This window comes from Balaenoptera physalus, assembly GCF_965194825.1.
Source record: "Balaenoptera physalus genome assembly, chromosome: 1".
In the NCBI taxonomy this organism is placed as follows: Eukaryota; Metazoa; Chordata; class Mammalia; order Artiodactyla; family Balaenopteridae; genus Balaenoptera; species Balaenoptera physalus.
Genome location: NC_138882.1, coordinates 82,212,227 through 82,234,965, shown reverse-complemented (window position 1 = coordinate 82,234,965; position 22,739 = coordinate 82,212,227). Strand labels below are relative to the sequence as shown.

Here is a 22,739-nt window from a genome sequence, read left to right as displayed (position 1 = left end):
TTCTTTCAGGTCTGCTCAAATGTCACTTCCTCAGAGAGGTCGTCTCTAAACAGCCCATCTAAAATCTTATGTACACATATCTGCCTTATCCCCTTACTTTTCCTCATGTCACTCATCACCCCACTACAAGGGAAGTTCGTGCAGACTTTGCTAGCCTACAACAGTACCTGGCACATGGTTTGTACTCAATAAATATTTCTTGAACAAGTGAATGAAAAGTGAATGACATCAACCAAAATCAATGACTACTAAGGCTGAAAGAAATACCTGTCTCTCATTAGTACTCTTGTTCCTGGCTTAATCATTTATTTAACTGTCCTTGATAGGTGCATGAAAGAGGTACTCTGACAAACATCAGGTCTGAAAACGAGAGTGATATAGCCCTGGCGGAGGCCATGACCGCTGCCTGGGAGGCCTCAGAACTCTGCATGCTTCTCCATGATGCCTCAGCCGCCCTCTTAGAAATCCCTGACCCAACTCTTTGAGGCTCACGCCATATGTTTATTGCATCTTCAACTCCTTGTTTGCTGCATCTATCTACCTCAGGTCCCTAAGGATCTAGCTCAGGCTCCCCATCCTCCTGTTTCTAATCCTGCTGCTGGGGAGTTCCCTGGAGGTCCTGTGGTTAGGACTCCACGCTTCCACCGTAGGGGGCACGGGTTCGATCCCTAGTCAGGGAACTAAGATCCCACGTGCCGTGCAGTGCAATCAAAAAGAAATCTATCTATCTATCTATCTATAGATATAGATCCAGATATATAGATATATAGATATATAATCCTACGGCCAGCCACCTGGGGGCTTCCAGCACTTACTCAGTAGGTCAGCCTCTCAGGTCCTTGACTCCAAGGACTCCAACAACCTCATCTCCATCTCAGTTCAGACACTCACCTCCGGGACCACACACTGTCCTCCCATTGTGGCCTATGCAGCCACAAGCATTTAAACTCTCCACTTCTCTGTTTGGGCTGCCGAGTGATGCTAGAAAAAACTGTGACAAGCAGCTTGCGGCTTGCAGCTTGCAGTGCTTCTGCAAATTCAGCTTCTGACCTCAGTCAGGAACTCTGCCGTTGCTCAGAGGCCCTTCCTTGTGTTCTCGGTCAGCTCACTCTCCCGTCTTCTCAGTGGCTGCTGCAAACTGTCTTTATTCTTCCCAAGCTCCTGTCCCCTGACTTCCCCCTCATACTCAGCAGACCACTCTGCCTCCGATTGAATGAGCAATCGAGGTCACCAGGTGCTAATCACTTTATTCCACCGTCATCCAAAACCATCTCCATCTGCCCTACCCGTTCCTTTTTCCTTTCTGTCCCAGAAGACAAGGGATCCCTATTGCTGGCCAAGCCTAAGCTTGGCATCCCTTCCCCCTACTCTTTCAGGATCCCCTGTAGCTTACTTCACCTGCCCCCTCGTGAGCCACCTTATGTTCTACTGGCTTTGTCCATTGGCATCCTAAGACTTCTCACTCCTACAGCAACCTTCACCTGCTTCTCTTCAGAGCCAAGCAAGAGCAGTCCACACCCACTCCTCTCCTTCCTCACCTCCAATTTATTCTCCAGCACACCTCAGCTGAGCTTCTGCCGCCCTCCCCACCACCACCACAGACATTGCTGAGATGAAGGGCACCAAATCACTACAAAATAGACCCTTTTCTTTGCTCTCAGCTTACTGGCTCTCCGTGCTGTTAATGCTATCTCCTCCCTCCTGGGGAGTCTCCTTAGTTGTCCTCTTACCCAATAGCCCTCTCTCAGACCTTTCTTCTTCCAGCAGCTTATAAGGATGAGTACTTCCTGAGACTCTGATTTTGACCTTCTGTTCCTCTTTATACCTTTATATATAAAGGCTTCATTCCAATCCAAGGCTTCCATCCCACTGCTACACTCTTGTCTCTAAGCCTTAGTTTTCAGCCCCAGATCTCTTTTACTCTGCTAAACTCCAGTCTGGTACATCCAGCTGCTGGCTGGACATCTCCATTTGGGTATCTTCAGGCAGCTCAAAGTCAAGCCAGTCAATACCCAAGTCATCCTCCTCAAAAACCTGCTCTTCTGCCCACCATATTCTCTGTCTTGGTGAACGGCACCACTGCTGTCTATTCACTGTAATTCAGAAATATCAAGGCAACCTTTAATCCTCTTGCCCTGATCTCTAAGTCTTACTGATTCTACCTCCTCAGTGATGATCATATGCATCTTCCCACTTCATTAATTCAGGACTCCATCACTGCTCATCAAATTAGTCAAGCAGAAGAACTCAGCTCCTGGCCCTTCTCCAATCCTGCTTCCATTTGGCTGCCAGCATCGTCCTCCTAAAACCCAGATCTGACCACCTCACTCCCCTGCTTTAAATCCTTCAATGACTCTGGACAGTACTTGCCACAGGGCATTGAAATTAGTTTACTGGTTTCTCTTCTTCAGGTTGCTGTAAGCAACTCGGGGGCACATGCCATTTCTCTGTGCCTAGCACAATGCCTGGCACATAGCAGGTGCTTAACAAACATTTGAGTGGAAGGATTCCAAGCCTCATCAGGTGCTGCCTGAATGTGTTAACAGCCAAGTAGGGCAGTGGTTAAGAGCAGAGGCTTCAGACAGGCAGACTTGGCAGGTCTGAGTGCCAGCACCACCAAGCTCCGGCTATTTGGCCTGGGGAAGATTTCTTCCTTTTTCTCAGCCTCAGGTTCCTCAACTGTTAAATGGGAATACCACCACCTACCTTACAGAGAATGGGACAATGCTCCTAAAGCACTCAGCACAGTGCCTGACACAGAGAAGCACTCAATAAATGGTTGCCATTATTATTATTAATGACAGCAACCATCAGTTAAACTTCAAGGTTAGAAAAGAACCCCAGAATTTTAATGCTAGAACCACTGGGGCTCCAAGAAACAAACTGACTGACCATCACAAATTTAGTAAGTGGCAAGATCAAACTTGAAACCTAGTATCAATACAACAATAAAATGCTGTTATGGGCTGTTTGGTGGACTTGCCCTTAATTACAGGGTAAATGAAAGGGCACTGTGAATAATACGTAGACTGTAGGCGTAGGATATTCATAAACGCACTTGGCATATTGCATACATGGGAATTTGTGTCTCTAAACTTGGACTTGTGCTAATGTGCCTTGGGGTAAGTTCATAATTACAGTGCTGTTCATCTTTCCTATCGTCAGCTGTAACCATCTGTTAAACTAGGAATCAAATGATTCCTTTAGAGCCTTGGCTTGATCAGTGATTCCTTTTTTTTTCTTTTGGCCACACAGTGTGACTTGTGGGATCTTAGTTCCCCAACCAGGGATTGAACCCACGACCTCGACAGTGAGAGTGCAGAGTCCAGTGGTTAACGGGACTGCCAGGGAATTCCCTCAGTCAGTGGTTCTTAAGGGTAGAGAGAATGGCAGTGCTATCACCTGAAATTTCAAAATACATCCCCCCCTTACCCTTCTGAGACTCACTGTTACATGAAAATGTAAGATCAGTAATGTGTTTGGCATGATACACTTCTCACACTCTTTGCCCTTTATCATTCTCACCTGCAGAAGGGGGTCTCGGCATTAGAAAACATTATGCTACGAAAAGAATACTATTGGAAGAGCATGTGTTTTGTTATACGTATGCTCCACTCTGAAGAGCCTTAATACCCAAGGCAAAACAGGACTTGCTGATTGCTATTTCCATAGTAATCTGCAATGGGGCTTATCTGTCATCAGTTGGATGAAGCCTGGGAACAGAGGGGGCAGAGAAAGAGGGGATTAAAGTACAGGGATCCCCAGGACTTCCCTGGTGGTGCAGTGGTTAAGAATCCACCTGCGAATGCAGGGGACATGGGTTCGAGGCCTGGTCCAGGAAGATCCCACATGCCACGGAGCAACTAAGCCTGTGCTCTAGAGCCCATGGGCCACAACTACTGAAGCCTGCACGCCTAGAGCCCGTGCTCCGCAACGAGAAGCCACCCAATGAGAAGCCCGTGCACCACAATGAAGAGTAGCCCCCCCTCGCAGCAACAAAGATCCAATGCAGCCAAAAATAAATAAATAAATAAATAAATTTATTTAAAAAATAATAATAAAGTACAGGGATCCCCAGGCACCTTGCAGGGTGAGCTGGGCTCTGACCAGGAAGTGTGATAAGAGAAAAGATTAAGAAAATGTCTGCAAGGTCCTCTGGTCTCCAGGTTCTTCCTGGTGAGCTGAAGTGAGACCGAGCTCTTCCCAATGCTGGGCTGAGGACACTTGAGTGGGGGGTGAAGTGGAGCATAAAAGCCAGTTACTACTCACATGGATGGACCTAGAGATTATCACACTAAGTGAAGTAAGCCAGAAAGGGAAAGACGAATACCATATGCTATCACTTACATGTGGAATCTAAACTATGACACAAATGAACTTATCTATGAAACAGAAACAGACTCAGAATAGAGAACAGACGTGTGGTTGCCAAGAGGAAGCGGGGTGGGGAAGGGATGGATTGGGAGTTTGGATTAGCAGATGCAAACTGTTATATATAGTATGGATAAACAACAAGGTCCTACTGTATAGCACAGGGAACTATATTCAATATCCTGCGATAAATCACAATGGAAAAGAATATGAAAAAGAATGTATATATACATGTATAACTGAATCACTTTGCTGTACATCAGAAATTAACACAATATTGTAAATCAACTATACTTCAATAAATTACGAAGCCAGGTACCCTAAAACTTGAACTCAAATGAGAATTTTCCACATATCTTCTAGTTTACTGATCACAATGTAATTAAGACTCGCCTTCATTTCAATTAAGACTTGTATCCCGTTTTTGGTGTAGCCTTCCTAGATTACTCCCACTTAGAGGTGTGTAAGGATGCCTAGCACCTCTTTGTGAAGTGTCATGGACACCACATATGTTGGGTTCAACAGGAACCAACTTGCTCAGAGCTCAACAGCTGCCTGTGCAAGCAGATCCTGTAGCGCAGGACACAACAGCAAGACCACGTCTGGGGTCCGGTTTGGCTGCAGGAAATTCCCTTCTATAGGCAGCCATGACTGTGACTCTGGCCCCTGGAGCCAAACTAGCCACTCAAGAGGGCACAAGCCTTGGTGTATACGTGGAGTCTGCGTTCTCTCAAGACAGAGTGCAGTGATCCCAGACACAAGGTCAGACCTGTGATTCACCTTCCCAACATGAGGGTGTATACCACCGAGGAAGGGCTGGCGAGAGCGACCAGGCTGGCGTCATCAAGCACCCTTCCCCCCCGGCTCCATCCCTCCCGCATGCCCACTCTCTGAGTCACTCTCCTGGTCACATACCCTCTGTGTGAAGGTGTTTGCATGGCTTGGGGTGTCACTTTAGGTGTGCTCGTTGATTTGTGGTAGGGACGAGGACAAGGCAGCAGAGCACATGGGCTACACACAAAGGCTTGGTCAGCGCTTCTTGATGACTTCCAGCAAACCAGGGCCCAGTAAGTGTCATTCACACAGACCCTGGACCCCCTATCAGAATTACAGCTCTACAGGATCCTGTGACAAAGCTATTTAATGTGAAGTTATAAAGAAAACATCACACAATTGTTTTTCCTTTATAAAAATTTATCAAGGGAATAATCTGAGTTTTAAGAGGCTTGGTTTAGCAAAGTAAAAGACTAAAAACCATTAAAACACTTTAAATTCTTCTTTAACCTACCAAGTGGGGTCTAAATTAAATAAATCCTCTATCACTTTAGGAAAGAGGCTGCTTTCCTAAATCAGAAAAATTGATTTCCAAGTCACACTCTCTTACCTCTACTGCCCTGTAACCCTAAGAACTAAACCTCACCAGGGATGGCTCCTCTGGAAGTCAAGGTGGAAAGAACAGGTGATATCCCGACACAGACTGGATGTAGACTCTGAGCCAAAAGAAGTCTGAGAGATGAACTGTGATCATACAAGTTATCATCCAACAGGATACTTTTGGGAAGTTCAACACGGTGCTGCTAATTACTTGAGAACAAAAGGCATAAAATGAGACACATGGTCACCCTAGTGATAAGGCAGTTTGGGAGACTACACTTCCCAGTATGCCCTGCCCCTTGAAAGTCAAAAGGCTTTTTCCCAGGAGCAAAGCACCCTGGGACCCATGGTTAGCACCATTTAAGAGGTAAACAGCCTATAGGGCTGGGTTCTGACATGGAGCCTTCCTCCTTCCATGGAACACTTAACAACACCTGAGGTGAAATTTTAATGGCTATTAAGTCTGGGGTGGAGCCTCATTCTGCCCAACAACTCTAGTTTCCAAAGGTGTAGAGCTGGTAGAGCTGTGCACTGGTCCACTGCCCTGTTCTCCCGGGTGTGGTGCTGCCTCTGCCTCCCCACATCACCAGTGTCCCCACTGGCACTAGTCTTTTGGGGGATTCTTGGCCAGGTGCTGTTCCCACTCAACTTCAACCAACTTGTACAGCTCCATGGTGGCCTGAGCATCTTCCACAGAGGAATGTCCGCTTTTCCCAACCTGAGGGAAGGAAGAAAAAGGAGGAAGAAAAGAGCATGAAGCTACAAGAGACTGTTTCTTCCCTTCCCAACTGGCTCCCTCCAACCCACTGATGCTGCTGCTTCTGCAGTTAGCGGGCTACAAAGGTAGACCTCTGCTGAGGCCCTACTCCTTATCTAATTTCAGGGGTTCAACTCCTATGCTACTGTCTGCCTCAATCCCTTCTGTAGCAACATGTACATACCATATTGTTCTACATTCTTCTGTAGAGGCAGAACAAACCAGATCACAGACAGGCCTTCTGAGTCTTCCATCTTCCCCAGTTCCTTAACTGATCTGTATATGCCATGTGTCTACAGCCTCATGCCAGGCAGGCCATCCCCTCTTTGACTGCCAAACATATGAAATACATAAGAGCCTCTTGCATCCACTACATGGTCTTTTAGACCACCACAACTACCTGCTTTCTACTTTTCTTAGTTAGGGTTTTATCCCCACTTTCAGGCTTTTTTCCTTTTCCAAGTATCCTTTGGAACACTCCGTGAGGTAGAGAACAGGAACAGTTATCCCTATGTAGAGATGGACCCCTTTGCCCAAAGCTCTTCCCATCAGAGCACCCCACCCAGATCTCTCTACAACCAGAGGAATTTGAGGGTCAGAGCCTGGAGAGGCAGCAGGAGAGCCTTCAGTGTCCAAGCTACAGGTCTGGCAGCATTTGGGAAGACGCTACCTGGATGTCCCGGCTCAGCAGCTTCTTGGTGAGATGCTTCAGAGACATGGTTGCATTCTCTGGGCAGTCGGCCTTACGGTTGAGGAGGGGGATATGGGAGGTGTCTCGGGTGAGGGACTTAGGGTGAAAATACTGAAGGGCTTTGAAGTCGTTGTGGATGGCATGCCCCACCACTATCTTCCCTGTGATAATCTTCAAGATCTGAAACAGGCATGGAAGAAGAGGTGGTGAGGAACAGGATTCAAAGATGTAGCCCCTGCATCTTAAAAGCCCAACATGGCTGTCTAAGTCCTTCTAGGTTCTTTCCACCAATTGCCCACCTGCCTCATCCTTGAAATGCCCTCTTCCACAAGTTTTCTTTCACCTGAAATCTATCTCCTCTCCCCAAGGTAAAAGTAGGTATTTTCTATGGTGTAACCCTGTTTGGATTTACATCAGCAGTGGCACCTCATCTTCACATTAACTTCTACCCCAATGTGATGTTCATGTAACTACCTAGTTCAGTCCTGGCTTGATACTTGAAGTTCTTTAACTATGATCATTATGTTGGCCTTAGACACAGGCTGGGACAAATGTTGTTAAAGATGGGCTCCAGGAAGGTAATGGAAGCCCCAAATTATATGCAAATAGATATGCATATGTTTGTCGGTTTTTTGTTTTTTATTTTGGGGGGGTGGAAATCCATGGCTTTCATCAGATTCTCAAAGAGCCTACAAGCCATAAAAGATTAAGAATTGGGAGTTCCTTGGCAGTCTAGTGGTTAGGACTCGGCACTCTCACTGCCTGGGGCCGGGGTTCAATCCCTGGTTAGGGAACTAAGATCCTGCAAGCTGTGAGGCACAGCCCCCCACCTCAAAAAAGAAAAACATTAAGAATCATTTATAGACTAAGGCTGCAGAGGGAAGTGATCAAGTGACCATGCTTATGCTGCTTTAACAAAAAATCAGTCCCACCGCTTTAGAGCTCCTCCTGCTCATAACCAGAGGGTATTTACCAGCTGGTCAGGAACCTTATTCACACTATTCTTGGAAACAAATAATTTCTCACCATTTCAGAATCTTAAACCATAAGGACATACTGCCAATGAGGATAACTACAGAATATGTCATGGGCTCTGAAGGCCATTACCAAAATGGGGTTCCAAACAGACTGTGAACAAGAGCAACAGGCCTGGAATCAATGCCTGGCCTCCCAATGGGACCCCTTGGAAGGGAACAGACTCATTTGAATGTACCTTAGTCTCACACCCCAGCTTGGGCACTGGTTTTTATGATGAAAGCCAGATATAGTCCAATCAACTTGGTATTTAGTTGCTCCTAACTTCACCTGCAGTTTACTGACCACTAACACCTTTATTTTGCATTAATTTCAACATATAGCCTTCCTTAAAGCTGAGTGGATTTGCTGTTTCAGACCCACCCCATCTTCTGCCTCTCCCAAGCCTTTGCTCAGCTATGCCCCTGGTGCACAGGATGTTCTTCAACTCTTCAAGTTCTTTCTAAAATCCAGCTGTTCCACCTCTGATGAAATTCCTCCAACTGACTGCTCTGGCATATGAGGAATTATTGGAACAGTGTGTGTCTAGAGAAGGCAAAGAATGTGGAGCTGAAATTACAAAGTGGACCAAAGGCGCCCTCTGGAGGCCTTCCAAGACCAGCAGGCTCCCTTCCCCTTCACATTTGCCAGCTCACCCTCCTTTCCTGTTCATTTGTTGTGCCTCCAGTATTCAGCATAGGACTTACAGTGGCTAGGTTTGCTCAGTGAGTGAGATGAGAACCCCAACATATCAGCCCTGTGTCTTTTATCCCCTCCACTGCAGGCTACCTGTTCCAGTTATACAAATATGCCCCAGCTCCTTCTGTCAATATTCTGCCTTCCCCTACCACCAACTTTCCACATTGCCACAGGCTACTTCTTGCTTGGGAAGCCCTCTCCACCTCTCTGTTCTCAACCCTAGACCCCACCTCTACAAGGCATTCTCAAATTGAGCCCTTTTCCCCTGGCACTCATGCCTGTTGCTCTGTCCATCACTGGCTGTTATTTCTCTAGCAGATTCCCGGTTCTCCAGATGAGGATTCCACTTGGGACCTAAAAGATCTTAACTAATAAAGTTCGTTACACCAGCTAATTGTGACTTTCCAGACTCTCACCACTCCTTATCCCAGCAGAAAGCCTTCTTCATCTGCTCCTCCAACCACTCCATCCCTCCCTCCGCAATCCTTTGGTGCCTTCCCGGGGTGATATTCTTTGCAGAAAAATGATTTGGACCTCTCCCCACCCACCCCGCTGCTACCACCGTCTCACATGCCTCTCACCTGGCTCCGAGCAATCTTGAAGGGAGTAGCATTCACCATGTGCTGCTTCCGGATACCGCTCCATCTGGTCCGGTAGTCCACAATGTGGCAGGGGGGAAGGATATACTCATCATAAAGCACATCTCCCCTATAGCTGACAATGCTGCATCGAGCCAAGGAACTGACATGCCCCTTGGGTCCTGTGCCCACCATCTCACAGTCAATTGCCACCATCTTCGTTGGCATCTTCTGGGATGCTCCAGGGTATTTATTCTCTGAATGAGCTTGGGTGGAGATCTGTGGGGCAGTCTTCTGAGGAGGGTTCTTCTGGGAGCCCTTCTTCTGGGGGCGAATTGGGAGGCTCTTAATCTTTGGTAGGGCACTCTGGAACTCCCCCAGCAAATCTACTTTAGCCACAACAGAACCAGCTTTCTGTGAAGGAGCAGGGGTCAGCCAAGGCACTGCAGCTTTCTTGTCCAGGGACTGCTCTGACCCACTGCTGGAAGCAGCAGTCTTCTTTTCTGGAAGGGGAGGGGGCTTCCAAGTGCCATCCACCTTGCGAGTGTCCCCTTTCTTTGAAGGTTCTGAGTGCAACTTAGGGACCTTGTTAGGGGGCTGCTGCTTCTTATTCAGAAAGCCTTTCCGTTCCAAGAGCCGCCGCTTCTTGACAAATTTTTGGTGCTTGGCATTCCCTTCTAATGCCTTTCTGGGGGGAGGTTCGCCAAAATCCAGATTGAGGAGTAAGGTAGACATGATGACGGTGGATGGTGGGAGAACAGTTGGGAAAAACAGCTTACCAATGAGAGGATGGACAACTCATCCTCTGCTGAATCCCATAGGCCAACATCTGGAGGTTTGTAGTATACCCTGGGGAAGAAAGTGATCCTGATAACGGAATCCATAGGCTTGGGAACCAGTAAGATAAGACCCATCTCCGTAGGACTTAAAAGAGAGGAAAGACATCAGAGTAACCTCTCAGATAATGTGAAATGTGAAATGATGGAAGGAGGACTTCCTTCTGAACCAGGAAGCCTGGGTTCCAGGGAAGCCCCACAATTCTCCAGCAGTATGGTATTAGGAAGGCCATTTCCCCTCTCTAGATCTCAGTCTCATTTGTAAACTGAGGGGGTTGCAGGGCCAACCAGCTGAAACTCTTGTGATCTGGAACGCCAGAATAGGTGAGTTCTATCATTTGCCCAGGGAAGAAACGTCTAAGTATGCTCGAAGGCAGTCACAGGTTTGGCATAGTTGACCTCTGAATTACCCAGCGCGGGACCCAAGGACAGAGATACAAATTCAGGCACCCATTTCCCTCGTCTCCACGTGGGGGAAATCTCCACATGCATCTCACTCAAGTCCTTCTCCCAAGAAAGGACCTTTGACAACACGTATTAGCGGAGGGGAAAACCGAGGCTGGGGACAGCACACTCGGGCCGTCCACGCCACGGAGCCAGCTTCCCACGCTCACACACCTACCTCCCAGATGGGCCCCGCTAAGACCGGAAGCGCCAGGAGCCGGATGCGGAAATTGGCGCGCGTCGGCGAGGCCCGAGCCGGCAGGCTCGCGGATTGGAACGCGCCGGAGGCCGGGCCCGCGTACCCGCAGCGCCCCTGCCTCCGGGAGCGAGGCCAAGGATTCCTAGTGTGTGAGAAGCGGCAGCGGCAGCGGCGGCTGCGACGGAGGGGGCGGCGTGGGTGGGGGCGGGGGCGGGATGCGCTCCCCGGCCCCTCTAGCCCAGTGGAGGTACAATTCGAAGGTGTGCGGAGGCCGCTACAAACTGGCACTGCAGCGTGCCGGAGGCCCTGGGCCTCACTTCCGGTAGAAGAGGGAGGTGTACGGGAAAGGGCGGGATCTGGAGGCGGGACCTGGAACTTGGCCCGCCCCACTCCGTGAGGTGGTCGCCGCGGCACGCCTCTGTGGCGTCACTGCGCTGGCACCGCCTCCCGGTTTGCATCCAATGCTGACAGCTTCGGGCTGTGGGACGTCGCGGCCTGTGACGTCAGGAGGGCGTCTCAAGTCTTCAACCCCAACCTCGAATCCCGGAAAGGCAGCGTCTGGGACCGGATTCTGAGCGCTTTCTTCCGGTCCTGCAGAGCTGAGCCCAGCCCGGGTACCGGACCCGCGTGGTCCTGACCCAGGTTCCCTCCTCACTGCATTCTCCCTCCCCGCGCCACCGGCTGGGCCCCGGAATGCCGGGGGTCTCCGCCCGTGGCCTCTCTCACGAAGCGAGGAGGCAGCTAGCTGTGAACCTCACCCGGGTCGTGACGCTCTACCGTTCCATTCTGGACGCCTACGTCATCGTGAGGCCACAGGGTTGTGGGTGGGGTGCTCCTGGTTATGTGGGTGGCTCCCTAGCCACGACAGGGGAAGAATGTAGAGAGTTAGCTTCTGATCTCTTTTCTAATACGTTTCTTCAGTCTTTTGTACAAGAAAGGGTTAAAGCTGGGGCAGCCCCCCCACCTCCTTTTTCTTTCAGATGACCTAAATATTAATAGTTTTAGCATCTAGGTTGTTTTTCTAACCTTCTCAAGTCCAAAGTAATAAAATGCATGGACATTTGAGCCATGCTGCTGCAGCTACGTTGAACTCTCCCAGGAACATGTGAGGTGTTTCGAGAACACACATGTTCATTCATTCAAGCTTTGAATAAATTCCTGGCTTTGCAGTGTAATGGACAATTCCAACTTCGGAGTTGACAGACTTGGACTAGAATCCTGCCTCCCCTACTGTGTTAACCTTAGGCATTAAAAAAAACATTCCTCCTAGCCCCAGTTCCTCAGTCGTAAAATGGATCTCTTTTTGAAGGATCATTGTGAAGAATAAATGAGATGATGTATAAATGGCACCAGCATCCACTGAATTGTTCAGCTCCCAAACCCAGAAGCCATCCTCGATTCAGCTCTTTTCTTCATTGATCTACGATCCAGCCCTTCAACAAGTCCTATTGGTTCAACTTCCAGAATAGATACCAAATTCACCCATTTGTCTCCATTGCCATTGCTACCACCCTAGGACAAGCCAACATCATCTCTCTCCTGGACTACTTCCTAACTGATCTCTGTGTTTGCTTCCTCTCCTCCATACCCAGTTCTTCACAGAACAGCCAGATTAATCTTTTAAAAATGTAAATCTCACCAGGACACTTCCTTGCTTCTTAGGTTCTTTGATGAAATTGTAATTCTTTACCATTACCTATAAAACCCTACATGATCTGTCCCCTGCTCCCTTTTAAACCCCGTCACATTTCATTCTCTCCCACATTCACTGTACTACACTGGGTCTTTGCACTTACTGATCTGCCTGGAATGTTTTTCCTCCACAGAAAGGCAACTGAGTAGGGTGGTTAAGAGCAAGAACTCTAGAGTCAAATTGGTTTCAAATCCCAGCTGTGCCACTTACTAGCTTTTTGACTTAGAATACTTAATTGCTGTACTTTGGTTTCCTTATCTGTAAAATGGGGGATAAAAATAGTACTATCTCATAGGGTAATTGTGAGGATTAAATGCATTGATATACGTAAAATGTTTCAGACAGTGCCTGGCATATTATAGTATTCTGTAAGTGTTTGCTATTACCTGAATTTTAAAAAATTGAGATAGAATTGACATTTTAGTTTCAGGTGTATAATATAGTGATTCGTATTTGTATATATTGTGAAATGATTACAGTAAGTCTAGTTAATATCCATCACCGTACATAGCTACATTTTTTTCTTGTGATGGGAACTTTTAAGATCTACTCTCAGCAGCTTTCAAGTATACAATACTTGCAAGTATACAATACAGTATTATTTACTATAGTCACTATGGTGTACATTACATCTCCATGACATTTATTTTGTAACTGGAGGTTTGTACCTTTTGACCCTCCTCACCCATTTTACCCACCCCCACCCCCTGCCTCTGGCAACCACTGCCTGAATTTTTTTACATGTGCTGTTTCCTGTTCATCATTCAAGTCTCAGCTCAAGTGTCACCTTCTCAGACAAGTCTTCCCTCATCACTCTATCTAAAATAGTACTCAAACTCTCCATTGTTACTGTTTTATTGTCTATGTGGCATTTGATGTTATCTGAAATAATTTTTTTAAATGTAAGCTCTGTAAGAGCAAGGATCTTGTCTGTCTGCTTCATTGTTTGTATCCCCTGAGCCTAGGATAGAACTTGGTGCCTAACCAAAGCTCCAGAATTTGTGTTGAATAAATGAATGAATAAAAATATATTCTGGCAGCGAATTCCCTGGTGGTCCAGTGGTTAGGACTCGGCACTTTCACTGCCAAGGGCCTGGGTTCAATCCCTGGTCGGGGAACTAAGATCCCACAAACCACACAGCTCGGCCAAAAAAAAAAACCACCCCAACATTCTGACATATATAATGTCTGGCACATCTAATGGTAGGTTACTAGATGGTAACACAAATACTGGGTGTCAGTCACTGTGGTGTTGATGCAGATGTGAAGCCACCATCCCTGCCCTTTAGTTGAGTGGAGGAAACACACACATAAATAAGTGGGGACACTGCTAAAAGGAGAGGTGTGTCCAGAATGCAATTTGGGCTCAGAGGAAGGAGGGGGAGGCTAGAGCAGGTTTCAGAGAAGAGATGACAGCCAATGGGTAGAAGTGCCTGCTAGTTGCAGCCAGTGGCCATGTGTTGAGTGGGGCGGGGAAGAATGGGAAGAGTAGTAGCCTGTTGATTGCTTCTCCCTTTCCCCTACAGGAATTTTTCACAGACAACCTATGGGGCACACTCCCTTGCTCATGGCAGGAAGCCCTGGATGGACTGAACCCGCCACAGCTGGCCACACTGCTGCTGGGGATGCCTGGGGAAGGGGAAGTGGCCAGGTATGGGCAAGAGGGACTTGTGTTGGGGGACTTGGTGCTGAGCCCTGCAGGGAGCCATTGCTCAGAGTCTCACAAGGGCTTCCTGGGTTGTAAACTGGCACACTCAGGATGCAATGGGACTATTCACTGGGGGCCTGGGTGGGCTATCTCAGGTACAGGTCGGTGTGGCCACTCACCCTGCTGGCCCTGAAGTCCACAGCCTATGCCCTGGCTTTTACCCGGACGCCTGGGTTTCAGACCCCCTCAGAGTTCCTGGAGAACCCCAGCCAGAGTTCCCGACTGACAGCTCCATTCCGGAAACATGTCAGGCCCAAGAAGCAGCATGAGATTCGGAGGCTGGGAGAGGTGAGGAGATGGCTGGGGTATAGGTGGTATCTGGGAGCCTGGGGACTCCTTAAGCCTATGGGTTACAAAGGTGTGGGCACCTTATACCACCTGCAGGACCAGAGGCCCTAGAAGGTCCCTTCCTTGGCAGATACACTATAATCATATCTTCATCCTTTTGCCGGGTTGTTTGGTGGCTATATTTGAATCACTGGCTTAGTCTTGTTCTGATAACCTTCACAATCTGCTCATGGCTTCACAGCAGGGCTCTTGTTCTGTGGAGGAGACTGAATCACTAGCCTGAGAGGAGCAAAGACAGTAGCCTGAGCCTGGGGTCAGCACACCCCATTGTGGTTTCCATGTCTCGTCTCTTCCCTCTACCCATCTTCCTCTGCCATCTTCAGCTCCTCCACCCTCATTATGGGTGTTTGCCCTGGGAGCCAACACCAATGGCCAGGAGACCTTTGTTCCCTCCTCTTTCAGTTGGTGAAGAAGCTGAGTGACCTCACAGGCTGCACCCAAGTTGTGGATGTAGGCTCAGGCCAGGTGAGCCAGACCCCTAATGTTCTGGTTTTCTGTCATGGGGATAGAACAGCTGGAAGACAGGTTATCAGGCCACAGGCCCAGGGAGGCAGGTGCTAAGGAGTGGTAGAAGTAAGCTGGGCAGAATTTAAGCCTTCTAGGGGCCTAGGACCCAGGTGTCCAAACCACAGATAGGGAGGGGGACAGTGGAGAGGACACTGAACGGGGCTGTCTCCACCCTCCCTCTCGGGACTCCAGGGCCATCTCTCCCGCTTCATGTCCCTGGGGCTGGGGCTGATGGTGAAGAGCATTGAAGGGGATCAGAGACTGGTGGAGAGAGCCCAGCGCCTAGACCAGGAGCTCCTGCAGGCTCTGCAGAAAGAAGAGAAGCGGAACCCACAGGTAGACCAGCCCTTCCTGCAGCCAGGACCGTGAGAGCAGGGTCTGCTTGGCTGGAATTGGGCACCAAGGCTGAATTCCCTCTTTCAAGTTTCTCAGCTTGAGATGGCGTGTCCCTATTTCTGCTACCCCTTTCCCAAGGTCCCTCCTTCACCGAAGCCCCCTCATATCTTAAAGGCACCTTCTAGTTAAAAAGTGCTTTCCACACCGATACATTCTTCTCACAGCCACCTGTAAAAAGTGGCCAAATGAGGAAGCTCAGAGATGAAAAGACCTGCAGTTACTAATGACAGACCCAGACTCTATCCCATCTCCTGACTTAAAGTCCCACTTTCTCCTCTGCCCCAGTTTCTCTCCCACCTTCCTCCTTGGGAAGGAACTCAAGAGGACAGATCTGTTCCCGTGGCTTGAGGTGGCACGGGGACGGGAAACCGGCTTCCCATCTGCCTCCGTTCTGTCCTGCCTCCACAGGTGGTCCATACTGGCCCTCGCCACCGCCCCCACCATGTGGTTAGGTGGGTAGACCCCACGGCCCTGTGTGAGGAGCTTCTGCTTCCACTGGAGAACTCGCCTCAGAGTGAGGCCCGCTTGCTGCTGACAGGCCTCCATGCCTGTGGGGATCTGAGTGTTGCCTTGCTGAGGCACTTCTCCTGCTGCCCCGAGGTGGCGGCCCTGGCCTCAGTGGGCTGCTGTTACATGAAGCTGAGTGACCCCGGTGGCTACCCACTGAGTCAGTGGGTGGCTGGGCTGCCCGGCCGTGAACTGCCCTACAGGCTACGGGAGGGGGCCTGCCACGCCCTGGAGGAATACGCTGAGCGGCTGCAGAAAGCAGGCCCTGGCCTGCGAACCCACTGCTACCGGGCAGCACTGGAGACGGTCATCCGGCGTGCCCGGCCCGAGCTCCGTCGGCCAGGCGTGCAGGGGATCCCCAGGGTCCACGAGCTCAAGATTGAAGAGTGAGGCTGGGGAGTTGGGGGGGCGTGAGGAGGGGGGCATCAACTACTGGAGGTATGATTCCCCTCCCACCCTCAACTGTTAGCATGTCCTGAAGAAAATCTAAATGTGCTGGGAGGAGGGGAGTGATTTTGAGTTCTGAGGCAGCTTCAAACTTTCTTTAAAAGGCAGTTGTCACTCTTTTATCAAGTTTTTGAAATGCTAAAAATATGGCTAAATAATTGGACAGATTTGGCTGAAAACAAATTTTTGGATTGATTTGCTATTGGACAGACAGCTCACAGCCAGAAAAACATTTAAAAATGCACCTTAGGGTGGCAAATCTGTTACAGCTGGAATTGAATTAGGAATGGACAGTTTGAATGGGGGAGGAGGGTTCTAAAACCAAACTGAGTGCTGTCTGTGGCTGACCCCACAGATACGTGCAGCGGGGGCTACAGCGGGTGGGGCTTGACCCCCACCTGCCGCTGAATCTGGCTGCCCTTCGGGCCCACCAGGCCCAGGAGAACCGTGTGGTGGCCTTCTTCAGCCTGGCCCTGCTGCTGGCCCCGCTGGTGGAGACACTGATTCTACTGGACCGGCTGCTCTACCTTCAGGAGCAGGGTGAGGGTGGCCAAAGCAGGGACCCAGGGCCAGAGGGGCTGGAGTTCTAGGGCTCTCCTTCAGGTCCTGGCCCCTGCACCTGCCAGGACTAGGTTCCTCGCTGTGGTGATTCTCAGACCAGCTGCTTCAGAGTCAGATGGGGGGAGGGGAACTTGTTAATGCAAATTCCTACTGAATCAGCCTGTGGTGGTACCTCCCTGAGGTGCATTTTAAGCCAGCATCCCAGGCACTGAGAACCTATGATGTGCTGCAGACTGCCTCCTCCCGAGTCAGTGTCTTGGGCACTCATGTTCCTGGAGAGAGCTGGGTCTCCTTAGACCCCCTCGAGCCTCCCCCATGGGGAAAAGGGGCTATGCCTACAAGCTAAGCAGGAAGTGGCTAAGAGTTTGTTTCATTTCTCCCCTTCTGAGTAGCCCTGCCTTTCTCATAGGCTTCCATGCTGAGCTTCTGCCCATCTTCAGCCCCGAACTCTCTCCGAGAAACCTGGTTCTGGTGGCCACCAAAAGGCCTCTGGGTGAGACCTTCTCTGTTCTGGAGACTGAAGACAGCTGACACAGCCTGAGGAAGGGCATATCTCCGACCCCATCTGAAACTGCCAGGTACCACACTGGGTGGCGGAGTCTTCACCTCCTCAGCCAGAGAACCAGCATCCTCCGTGGAATCCTGGTTCCCTACAAACCTTCAGCTTCATACCCTTTCTCTCCCTCTGTGTGTTATGTAATATTATGCAAAAACTTATTTTTAATTTATTAAAAAATTGAAATCTTTACTTCTCTATCATTTCTATTAAGTATAGAAAAGGACAGACATGGACCCTCCCTACCAAATCCTGCAGGGGTGCTACATTAGGTCTCACATCCCCAATCCCCACTGTCTTCCCTAACAGGTAGCACCTTGTTACTCAGAGGTCTCCATGGAGGGAAGCTGTCTCTCCCTTAGATCTCCATCCCAGAATCTGCAGGCCCTGCCCTTTGGGAGGACCACCTTAAGGCTGGCTAACTTCTATCCAGGTTTTGTCATAACATCAGGACAGATGCTCCCTCCCTCAGTCCCTCAAACAGGGGTTAGGGGTGCCAGTCTACCAAAAGACAGCAGCTGCACACAGAGGACCCAAGGCTCTTTATTAGAGTCTGAAGAAGAGGTGGTCCCAACCTTCAAGGCTAAGACAAGGAGGGGAGAAGCAGCTCTCCCCAGACTCAATACCAATAGACTTTCTTATGTCTCCGTGTCTCCTGGATCCCCATCGCCTCCATTACCTCCTCCTCCAGTGTCTTTAGACTGGGCACATAGGTTTTTTCTAGAGCATCTTCCACTGATGTGTCTTTGGGGCCATCTGTTGAGCCAGAGGAAAGAAGATGGGTGGGAAGGCTTCTTAACATCCTTTACTCCCACTCCTCCCACCCCCCTCTTCTTGCCGCCTCACCCAGCCTCACCAATCCATGTTTCAGGGACGATGCCATCAGCTCTGGGAAATTCAGGTTTAGGGATAATTCTTCCTGATCTTGTGGAGACTCGTACCCGCTCTCCTGCCTCAGTGAATCTCCACTCCACCTCAGTGGGTTTCCTAGGGGATAGAAGAAGTGAGGCCAGTCAGGGAGTTAGGTCTCCCTCCTATGTTCCAACCCGAAAATCAGTGACTAAAAACACTAAGGTCACCATCTTGTTTCTCTGCCACCCCTGCACTGGGGTTTCCTATGGGGGGTCATGTCCATGAGATGGCCCCTCTCAATTTCCAGCACATCCAACCCACCACTCCCTTTGGATAAATATGGTTAATAGCTGTGTGGACTCAGAGGGCAAGAAACCCTCGGACCAGAGCCCCATGTGCTTGCCTGTCCACAGGATCCACAAGTTTGACCTGGTTGTGGAGCAACGGTGCTTCGCTGGGGATCATGGTTCCCCGGTAATCCACGGTCTTGCCAATATAGCGGTAATGCTGTCCAAAAGAGGAGGGGGCTATCAGAACCCAGGAGGTGTGAAGGGGGCTTGTCTACCACAACTCAGAGCATTCAACCCAAGTTGAAAAGTAAAAGGTTCAGTTGTCTCACCATCCCCTCAGCCAGTCTCTGGCCTCCCTGTGCTGCTCTTAATGGACAGGGACGGATGGCACAGGCTTCCTGAGCGTCACCATCCTCACTCTTCACTTACTGTATTCAGCCCCTCCACGACCACCCAGTTTCGCTGCCGGATAACTTGAACCACTTTGCCTTGCTTCCCAGCGTCCTTGCCTTCTAGGATCTCTACCTGTGGGAAGAGATGACCGTCAGGGAGGGAGATCCTTGCCCAGGAGCACCCCGCCACCCTACCCCATCTGAGATTCTTACCCTGTCCCCATAGAACAGATGCCAGTCTTCATCAGAGATAGGTTCCACAGCCACCCGGCGCCGCCTAGTCCCTGGAGGGTTCTTCTTCTTGTCTGACAAGGAGCCTGGGCGGCTCATCCCATAGCGGTAATTGGGAGGCAGAGTGACCTTGGATGCCAAGGCCAGCAGAGCAGAGAGCCGCATGGCTGGAGGCTGTGAGAAATCCCCTGGCCGGCGAAAGACCCAGAAATCTTCCTAGTCAGCTGTGGGGTAGGACAGAAAAAAGGGGGCAAAGAAACAAGGGAAGCAACATTTTCTTAAGCACTTACTTCATGGCTCAATGGACTTGATCTTACTGAATCCTCACAAGATATTATCTTCGCTTTACAGATGACGATAGAGACTCAGAGAAGTTAAGTGACTTGTCAATGGTCATAAGGCTACTATGTGGGAGAATCAGCATTCAAAGCCACATATATCTGACTTCAAAGTCCAAAAATTCATTGAGGCCAGGGACCATGTTATCTAGATCACCCTTGAATCCAGCAGATCCCAGTAGGGCTTGGCATGTAGTAGGTACTCAATAAAAAGTTATTTAATAAACGCACCAACAGCAAGATGAAAAGAAAACAAGTAATGGACAAAACACTGACATAAAGCCAAAAAGCAGGCAGTTATAAGGTAAAACAAACAAACAGGTGGCAGAGATAAAAACTGGGATTAAAATGTCCCTACACAACGTCCAATTCCTAATCGCAATCAGGAAATAACCACTTCTCCCTAAGATAGTTTCTCTTCTAAAGGAAAAGGACCCAGAGCCAGACTCTAGGATTATAGGGTCCTACATTTCCAAACTAAGTATGTACTCTAAGCCTCCCAATTTTGGATAATGGACTAAACCAATAGGGCGGTGAGACAACTGAAGGCAAAAATAATAAATGCTTCAGTTTGCTGAGCACTTGCTACCTTCCACTTGCCATGCTAAGTGCTTTCCTGTATCATCTCATTTAAGCCCAAGGACAACTGATGAAGGAAGTACCATTAACCTTGTTTCATAGCTAAGAATGAAGCCTAACTTCAAAGTACAATTAAAGTGCACTCTAATGACATTAAAAGCTCTGGACTGGGAATCAGATGACCTGGCTTCTAGTCCCTGCTCCACCATCAACTTATTCTGTGACCCTAGGCAACTTGACTTCTGAGCTTCAGTTTCATCATCCATAAAACTTTACAGGGTTGTTTCTGTCATTCGAGTTATTTTTAACATTTGAACAAAGCAAGGTACAGAATCATGTGGATACTATTATCCTTTCCTGGGTAAATTTAAAAATATATATTCTATCACAGACATAAATATTTACAAGAAGGCAACAGGGAACAAATAAAGTACTTGTTTTGGAGATGAGGAAGTTTGGGAGGGCTATTACTTTCCATCTTGTTCCTTTCCATAACGTTTGCATTTTCTAACCACGTACCTTTAAAATAATACATCAACTGGTTTATCTGAACAGTGAGATATCAGGTCATTTTTCTTCTCCATACTTTTCAATATGGAAAAGACCTAATATTATTTTTAATTAATGCTGGATGACTGTTAAGGGCCTTGGTGTTCCCATTCAGAATCAAAAAACGCTTAGGGAGGACTACTATGTGACAGGTCTAATGCTGGGAACTTCACTATTCCCAGCATTTGATCTTCACACTGCTCTCCGCGGGAGGTTGACAGGAGACGAGGAAACCAAGGCCCTGAGAGCTGGTGACAGGTTGACAGGAGACGAGGAAACCAAGGCCCTGAGAGCTGGTGACTTGCCCTAGTTCATATGACTTGATAGAAGCAAAATTCCCTGGCGGTCCAGTGGTTAAGACTCTGCGCTTCCAATGAAGGACTGTAGGGGGCACGGGTTCCATCCCTGGTGGGGGAACAAAGATTCCGCAGGCCGCGCAGTACGGCCAAAAAAAAAAAAAAAAAAAAAAGCCAGCCCCCTAGATCTTTTCCTTTTTTCCCTCCAAATCCTGGAGAGGCTGGTGCCCTTCAGCAGTGGGGCTTTCATGGCGCGCTCTGGGGCGCCGTGCTAGGTAGTGAGGTAGAGCGTCTGCTCCCTCAGACCCCGGCTCCAAAGGCCCCGCCGGCCCCATCTTAGGTACGGGTGATGTCCATCTCCCACCAGTCTTCAGCAACCACCCGCTCCGAGCTTCCGAAGCAGGGAGACCCCGGACGAGGCGACTGAGCCATGCCAGGGTAAAGGAAGGCCCTTCCCGCTCCCGCTCCCGGACCAGCCCAGAAGCTGCCAAACCTCCGGGCCACGCTGTCCTCACCTCCGCTTCCCGCTGAGCCCCACAGCCTCCGCCAGTCCCCTCTGCACGTGGGACCTAAGCCCCGCCCCACCGCATCCCCCGGCTTTCTGGGAAAAGTAGTCTAATGGTACAATGGACGCGCAACAACGATAATCTAGCCTCTCTGCATGCTGGGAGTTGTAGTCCGCTGCTGCAAAGCAAGCGAGAAACAGGAAATTTGGCCTTGTAGGAAATCAAGGAAGCCTAAGAGCACCGTGAAGCACGTCGGGAGTTGAAGGCAACGCGGAATATGCTATCGCGCCTGGCACATTCCTGCACGTGCTCTGCGTGGAGGCCGCTGGGAATTGTAGTTACTAGAGACGACGGCTCCATTTTCTAGGTGATTGCGGCTTCTTCAAAGCAGAGGGCCTCTCTTTCTAGTGAGGCTACAGTCAATACTCTCCCCGCCCGCCCTCTGCTGGAGGGAGCCAAGGCAGATGAAGAAAGTGTCATAGGCTTTCTAAACTAAGGGATGAAACGTGGGCCCTTCCAATGCCAGTTGATGATCTAGTCACAAAATGTCAGACTGAAAGAAACCTCAGAGAGGATCTAATCCAGCCATTCCACTTAATTCAGGAGTATTGGGAGGATTCCATGCTATCAACTTCCCCGACCCTCATCACCAGTTATCAGTACCGGGCATCCCTAGCTTTACCCTTGAGGGTCAAAGTTGTTTCTACAACCAGCCCCAACACCCTAACTTCCCTGGCTATTGTGAGCTGTGGCTGATATTGTCACCTCTCACACCCTTCTTCTTCCTTTTTTTAATATTTATTTATTTATTTTGGCTGCACCATGTCTCAGTTGCAGCACATGGGATCTTCCTTGCGGCATGCGGAGTTCTTAGTTGTGGCATGCATGCGGGATCTAGTTCCCTGACCAGGGATCGAACCCAGGTCCCCTGCATTGGGAGCGGGAAGTCTTTCCCATTGGACCACCAGGGAAGTCCCACACCCTACTTCTTGTGCGAACTTTAAAAAAAACTTTCCCAGG

At 49.2% G+C, this 22,739-nt stretch overlaps 3 protein-coding genes across 11 annotated transcripts; 1 reads left to right on the top strand and 2 right to left on the bottom strand.

The window, feature by feature from the left end:
- Positions 1-4,019: 4,019 nt before the first annotated feature.
- ISG20L2 (interferon stimulated exonuclease gene 20 like 2) lies at positions 4,020-10,219 on the bottom strand (the record flags this gene model as incomplete). 2 transcript variants are annotated; one of them, XM_082462510.1, is made up of 3 exons in its annotated part: positions 4,020-6,463; positions 7,173-7,373; positions 9,488-10,219. In XM_082462510.1, 3 exons carry the CDS (start codon positions 10,217-10,219, stop codon positions 6,350-6,352), a joined length of 1,047 nt encoding a protein of 348 aa, XP_082318636.1. In that variant the 3' UTR covers positions 4,020-6,349. The 2 variants fall into 2 exon arrangements, with proteins under 2 accessions (XP_082318636.1, XP_082318637.1); XM_082462511.1 differs by lacking the exon at positions 7,173-7,373.
- A 730-nt stretch (positions 10,220-10,949) lies between these two features.
- METTL25B (methyltransferase like 25B) lies at positions 10,950-17,878 on the top strand (the record flags this gene model as incomplete). Of its 8 annotated transcripts, none has more annotated exons than XM_082462422.1 (8): positions 10,950-11,108; positions 14,183-14,307; positions 14,460-14,652; positions 15,115-15,177; positions 15,412-15,555; positions 16,024-16,508; positions 16,925-17,109; positions 17,540-17,878. In XM_082462422.1, the coding sequence occupies 8 exons, from the start codon at positions 10,950-10,952 to the stop codon at positions 17,659-17,661; spliced, it is 1,476 nt and encodes a 491-aa protein (XP_082318548.1). In that variant the 3' UTR covers positions 17,662-17,878. The 8 variants fall into 8 exon arrangements, with proteins under 8 accessions (XP_082318548.1, XP_082318550.1, XP_082318551.1 ...); XM_082462424.1 differs by having other exon boundaries at positions 17,523-17,658; XM_082462428.1 differs by having other exon boundaries at positions 11,028-11,108; positions 14,500-14,652.
- Positions 17,879-18,211: 333 nt separating this feature from the next.
- MRPL24 (mitochondrial ribosomal protein L24) lies at positions 18,212-21,850 on the bottom strand. The gene is made up of 6 exons (XM_082462546.1): positions 21,729-21,850; positions 19,434-19,675; positions 19,258-19,353; positions 18,942-19,045; positions 18,543-18,673; positions 18,212-18,442 (listed from the first exon to the last, which is right to left on the bottom strand). Exons 2-6 carry the CDS (start codon positions 19,614-19,616, stop codon positions 18,306-18,308), a joined length of 651 nt encoding a protein of 216 aa, XP_082318672.1. The 5' UTR covers positions 19,617-19,675; positions 21,729-21,850; the 3' UTR covers positions 18,212-18,305.
- Positions 21,851-22,739: the final 889 nt, after the last annotated feature.